This window comes from Bubalus kerabau, chromosome 10 (genome assembly GCF_029407905.1).
Source record: "Bubalus kerabau isolate K-KA32 ecotype Philippines breed swamp buffalo chromosome 10, PCC_UOA_SB_1v2, whole genome shotgun sequence".
In the NCBI taxonomy this organism is placed as follows: Eukaryota; Metazoa; Chordata; class Mammalia; order Artiodactyla; family Bovidae; genus Bubalus; species Bubalus kerabau.
This window is the reverse complement of record NC_073633.1, coordinates 28,612,322-28,619,177: the sequence shown is the minus strand read 5'-3', so window position 1 is coordinate 28,619,177 and position 6,856 is coordinate 28,612,322. Positions and strand designations below refer to the sequence as shown.

The 6,856-nt window shown below is 44.4% G+C and overlaps 1 gene segment (V, D, J or C); it reads left to right on the top strand.

Moving 5' to 3' along the window:
* The first annotated feature begins 269 nt into the window (after nucleotides 1–269).
* Nucleotides 270–941, top strand: LOC129621978 (T cell receptor alpha variable 18-like). The segment is given in 2 exon segments: nucleotides 270–315; nucleotides 448–941. Coding segments are annotated over 2 exon segments (540 nt in total).
* The last annotated feature ends 5,915 nt before the right edge of the window (nucleotides 942–6,856 follow it).

Here is a 6,856-nt window from a genome sequence, read left to right as displayed (position 1 = left end):
AAGCTATTATTAGGAGGAATAGGTCACACTCCACTGTGGTGCAATTTTCACGATCACCACCAGAGGGCGGGGCTTCCTTCAGATGCGGTTCCTCATTGTATTCAGGAGCTGGTTTCACTTGCCTGCTTTGTAGCCACAAGACAGAATATTGCTGCAGTACAGAAAGGGGCTCTCAGTTTCTGAGTGAGGAGCTTCTGTAACATCCAGCTGGAGACTAGATTTGTTAGACTGGTGTATTGCAGGGACAAGGATCGTTTTCTTTTGCGAACATGCATTCTGCCACTCACTCAGTTCTTCTGATCATCTTAATATTCAGTAAGTAATATTTTATTCCAAATGTTAATGATTTTTCACCTTCTTATAACTATAGGTAAGTTTTACTTTTCTTCTTTGACTGAAAACTCTTTTCCTGTACATTTCTACGATAACAAAGCGATTTTCTTGTAGGAGGGACCAATGGTGACTCAGTGAGCCAGACAGAAGGCCCAGTGATTGTCTCAGAGGGGGATCTCATGACCCTGAACTGCACTTACCAGACCAGGTATTCAAATCCCTATCTTTTCTGGTACGTCCAGCATCTCAACAAAGCTCCTCAACTCCTTCTGAAGGGCTTAACAGCAGACAAGAAGGTAGAGCATGAAGGTTTTCAGGCCACTCTTGTTAAGCGTGACAGCTCCTTCCACCTGCAGAAACGGGCAGTGCAAGCATCAGACTCGGCTGTGTACTACTGTGCTCTGAGTGACACAGTGAGAGAGGGCTGTGGGGGAGCTGAACACAAACCCAGAGTGCAGATGGGGCTCTGGCTGTGGGCAGCCCTGAAAAAGGGTGTCGTTTCTCTCTCCAGAGGTAGTGTCAAAGCACTTCCAGCTCTGATACTCAGAGCCAAGGACCTTGAAATTCTTGAATTGCCTTGCAGAGGAATCTGGGGCAGGACAGTGTAAAGAGGAACCTAAGCGCTTTTCTCCAGAAATGCCTGTTTTCAGCCCATCGACATCCCCCCAGATGGCATAGAATCCCTTAAAGTGACATTAACTCTTCAATGACAATTCAGATTATATATGCTGAAATATTTTACAATGTGTTAAGGAAAATTCCAGGGCACATTGTTGATGGATGACTGTGTGACCTGGAAGCTAGTCTCTGGTTTTTAAAATTCAGGCCATGATTGTGTATCCTGCTGAGTTTCACCTGCAGACACTCCATCTTCAGTGACTGGAGCTTTATTCTCTCTTTCCTTGACTTTTCCATCTCTTCTGGTTGCTCCAGAAATGCTGCTGCCTAAGTAAGTTCCAGGAAGAGAATTTCTGAGAAGATATTCCTTCTGTCAAGGGGCCTGTGGATCAGAGCAGCCCACTCTGTAAATATCGCAGGTGTTGTGTGTATTGTTTGTATTCAAACTGGGTACAGGATATTCTCTTTGCTAGTAACCTCATCTCAGGGAATGAATGCCAAAGAATGTTCAAATTACCATACAACTGCACTCATTTCACATGCTAGCAAATTATGCTCAAAATCCTTCAAGCTATGCTTCAGCAGAACGTGAACCAAGAACTTCAGATGTACAAGCTGAGTTTAGATAAGGCAGAGGAACCAGAGATCAAATTTCCAACACTGGCTGGATCACAGAAAAAAGCAAGGGAATTTTAAAAAATCTACTTCTGTTTCATTGACTATGCTAAAGCCTTTGACTGTGTGGATCAAAACAAACTGTGGAAAATTCTTAAAGAGATGGGAATACCCAAGAAACCTGTATGCAGGACAAGAAGCAAGAGTTAGTACTGCACGTGGAACAATGGACTGGTTCAAATTTGGAAAAAGAGTACTTCAAGGCTATATATTGTCACCCTGCTTATTTAACTTATATGCAGAGTACACCATGCGAAATGCTGGGCTGGATGATTCACAAGCTGGAATCAAGTTTGCCAGGAGAAATATTAACAACCTCAGATATGCAGATGGTATCACTCTAATGGCAGAAAGCAAAGAGAAAGTAAAGAGCCTCTTGATGAGGGTGAAAGAGGAGAATGAAAAAGCTGGATTAAAACTCAACATTCATAAAACTGAGATTATGACATCCGGTCCCATCACTTTATGGAAAATAGATGGGGAAAAAGTGGAAACAATGACAGATTTTATTTTCTTCAGTTCCAAAGTAACTGCAGATGGTGAGTACAGCCATGAACTTAAAAGACGCTTGATCCTTGGAAGAAAAGACGTGACAAACCTAGACAGTGTATTAAAAAGCAAAGACATTACTTTACCGACAAAGGTCCCTATAATCAGAGCTATGGTTTACCCAGTAATCATGTATGGATGTGAGAGTTGGACCATAAAGAAAGCGAAGCGGCAATCTTGAATCTGGAATTCTGATGCAGTTACCACCAGCGGAATAAAACCTGCTAGAATACTGAAACCGAAGCTCCAATTCTTTGGCCACCTGACCGAGAGGAACTGATTCACTGGAGAAGACCCTGATGTTGGGAAAGATTGAGGGCAAGAGGAGAAGAAGGTGACAGAGGATAAGATGGTTGGATGGCATCACTGACTCAATGGACATGAGTTTGAGCAAACTCTGGGAGATAGTGAAGGACAGGGAAGCCTGACGTGCTGCAGTTCCTGGGGTCGTAAAGAGTCGGACATGATCTAGGGACTGAACAACAGCAAAAGCAGGGAAAATTAATTCATCAGTCAGTCATGTTTCAGACACGTCAGAGAAGTATTTATGTACTCTTACAATAAGCTATCTTGGCAGTGGAGTGGGCTTTTCACCTGCTCAAGAGACTAGGAGAAATTACCACCCACTCACCAAGCAGGAACATCTCCACTCTCCTCTGCTCATGAGCAGGAATGTGAAGCCACTTTGGTCACTCTCTGCATCTCTGCTACAATCGTGCCCATTGCACAGAGAGTCCGCTCATCTGTTCAGGCTGAACTCCTGTCTGCAACTTCTGAGAGCAGACTTTCTGGAAGGACAGTGGTGGGCACAGCAGGTGGGAAGAGATGAATGTTTACTGCTGGGCAGTCTGTGAGATGTGGCCAGGATACTAATCATTGTCATTTCATAATTTATAGGCATGTGTGTATTGTGTCTGGTGATCAGTTGCTGAGTGGCGTCTGACTCTTTGCAATCCTGTGGACTGTAGCCTGCCAGGCTCCTCTGTCCATGGAATTTTCCAGGCAGAATACTGGAGTGGGTTGCTGTTTTCTCCTCCAGGGGATCTTCCTGACCCAGGGATTGAACCCTCATCTCCTCAATTGGCAGGCAGATTCTTTACTGCTGAGCTACTGGGGAAACCCAATTTATAGACACAATAACTTACATGCAGAGTTTAATAGTTATAGTAGTTTTATGGTCTTGTCAGATGTAGTCACCATCATCACTTATGGTGAATCTGGACACCCACCTGAAGTAAGCACTGCCTTCTCCCCTGACATCCTGGAGTCCTGCACACTGGGTGCTGGCCACCTGAGCACTGGGGTTCACATCTTAATAAAGAGGCCACAGAAATGGAAAGGGAGATGAAGGAAGAAAAATAAATCTTAATGGTGGGAAAAAAAAAGTATTCTAGCAGGTTTTATTCCCCTGGTGGTAACTGCATCAGCTCTCTACTTCCAGTCTGATCCCTCATTTCACATATTGGGGTCCAGGCTAGTGGGAGTACAGACAGGGCATAGCATTTTTTTTTTTTTTTTGCTTACCTGCTTCTCAATCAACTGAAAGGAATTTGAGATAGGAATTGTATTTGATTTTGGTTTCCACATTGCAGACAACCCTGTAAATTTCCAGAATGAATGCTGGAAGCTAGGGATTCCTGAAAATGCACAAGACTTTAAGAGAATCTAGGTGATCTGCTGAGCCAGAGAGTCCTGCCAGCATGATAACTTCAACTCAAGATTTTAATTTTAGGTGGAGGGTTGGTTCAGTGAGTAGGACTCTGCACTCACATTGCCGGAGGCCCAGGTTCAATCCCTGGTCAGGGAACTAGATCCCACAAGCCTAAACTAAGACCTGGCGCAGACAAAAAACAAACAAAAAGAAGAGCTCAGCAAACAGATGTGCATTTAAAATGATCCCAGCTTTGGTAAGAACTAACAAAATTCATTTTAACTGGTAAAAAAAATCTCAGTAGGTGAAAAAGGCACATTTGAAAGAAGACTGTTTTTGAGTTCAACTGACTTAGTCACAGCCATTGTTAGTGGATTGACAACGCTGCCCTGAGAGCCCGTGTAAGGCAACCTCACAGCTGTCTGCAGCCACACGTTCCCATGCCTTAAAATGGTTTATGTCAGCAAAAACAATGGCAACAATTCTTACCATAATATAGTCAGACTTTGCATAAAATAAACCCTATCCTAGAGAAAAGAATAAGCTATGAGATGACCCCATTAAATCTTCTGCTGGGTTCACTTCACTGGCACAAATAATTGCACAAGAAACTGCAAACAGGCTGACAGACACTGAGCCAACAGTTCTTTCCATTGAGATCCCTGAATCCCTAAGAAAACAAACAAACAAACAGAGACAGGTCAATATCACACACATGCCTCAGGAATGAAGAGTGCCCGGCTAACATACTAACCATCTAAACCTGGCATGCTAAAAAAGATACTTAGTTGAATTAAAGCAAGAATGTGACAAGAAGTAAAAAGACGTTTCAAGAACCAGGTTAACTAAGTAAGGTCTCATGAGGCTAGAGGTGTAAGGTGGCTTGTCATCCAAGTAGGGTCCAGGGCCCCAAAGGAGGCCCCTTCAGGGAGGTTTACCAAACTCATGGAGTCTTCTCTCTTTAGTTACAGATCAGTGCTCAGTCCAAGATTCACAGTGACGCCTCCCCCCACCTCTTTGCCCTCATCTCTCTCTCTCTCTTTTGCCCCCATCCCTCCTCTCTGGTACACTGGTCCACAAATTTCTAGGTTCCTCAGGATCCCCAAAATGTTATTCCATCTCACAGTGAGACAGTTGGGCCATTTTTGTTAAATCCCTCATGCACTGGTGCCTAGAAGCTCCCTCCGTGAAGAGAGCTGGGCCATGTCTTGGCTCATCTCACCTGTTTTCCTTATCTCTGTGCCACCTGATGTCCAAGATCCACAACTTGTTTCATATATTTTGCCCAGTTTTCTAGTTGGAAGGTCAACTCTACCTTTATCAGTAAAAAGAAGTAACAGCAATTTATTTTTTAATTTTACAAATATGACATTTTATGATGGATAGGGGTAATAACCTGCTCATTCAACCACACATTAGATGAGATCTGCCTTAAATGATCTTGTGGCTCAGATGTGTAAAGAGTCCACCTGCAATGCGGGAGATGCAGGAGACTCTGGCTCAATCCCCGTGTTGGGAAGATCCCCTGGAGGAGGGCATGGCAAGCCACTCTACTATTCTTGCCTGGAAATCCCATGGACAGAGGAGCCTGGCAGGCTATAGTCTCTAGGGCCACAAGAGTCAGACACGACTGAGCAGCTGAGCAGAGCACATGGAGCAGGGGTAGTTACTGCTCACTCAGCAGCACATTATTTGAGACCTGACTGAGATAATGTTTCCAACATTATGCAACATTACAACATTCCAGCAACATGTGCGCTGTGTCTTGGGGATGAATAGAGCGAATTCAGGTGAAGGTCTAGGGAGAGGAGGGAGCACTTTCCATGCAGAGGGGGCCTTTCCTGACCCATGGGAATCATGGAGACATATGGAAAGAAGAAACCCTCTGACTATTTCTCCTAAAAATTGTTAACTGGCATTATTTGCAAAGCTAGAGACACCATACCACACAGAAAAGGATGGATGTAATAATGGGACATTTCCCAATGCATGTTTGTGTTTAGGGCTCTCCTCTTAGAGTCCTGCCCCAATCTCCTGTGTGTACCCCACAGACTATCATCAGGAGGACTAGGTCAGGAGCAGGTCAGGATGAGGACAGTGAAAAAGCTGGCTTTAAACTAAGCATTCAAAAACTAAGATCATGGCATCCTGTCCCATCACTCCATGGCAAATAGATGGGGAAACAATGGAAACAGTGACAGACTTTATTTTCTAGGGCTCCAAAATGACTGCGAATGGTGACTGCAGACAAGAAATTAAAAGACACTTGCTCCTTAGAAAGAAAAGCTATGACCAACCTAGACAGCATATTAAAAAAACATATTAAAAAGCAGAGACATTACTTGGGTTTTCCTGTGGTCATGTATGGATGTGAGAGTTGGACCAATTCTGAGCAATGAAGAATTGATGCTTTTGAACAGTGGTCTTCAAAAGAGAGCCCCTTGGCTCTTGAGAGCCCCTTGGACTGCAAGGAGATCAAACCAGTCAGTCCTAAAAGAAATCAGTTCCGAATATTCACTGGAAGGACTGACGCTGAGGTTGAAGCTCCCATACTTTGGACACCTGATGCAAACAGCCGACTCACTGGAAAAGACCTTGATGCTGGGAAAGATTGAAAGCAGGAGGAGAAGGGGACGACAGAAGATGAGATGGTTGGATGGCATCACCGGCTCAATGGACATGGCTTTGAGCAAGCTCCGGGAGCTGGTGTTGGACAGGGAAGCCTGGCCTGCTGCTGTCCATGGGGTCGCAAAGAGTTGGATACGACTGAGCGACTGAACTGAACTGAGGTCAGATATGACTGTGGTGTAATCTTTAAGATCACCACCAGAGGGCGGGGCTTCCTTCAGATGCGGTTCCTCATTGTATTCAGGAGCTGGTTTGACTTGCCTACTCTGTAGCCACAAGACAGATGACTGCTGCTGTGCAGAAAGGGGTTCCCAGTTTCTGAGTGAGGAGCTTCTGTAACATCCAGCCAGAGACTAACTTTGTTAGATTTGATGTTTCTAGGGAACAAGGACTGTTGCCAGA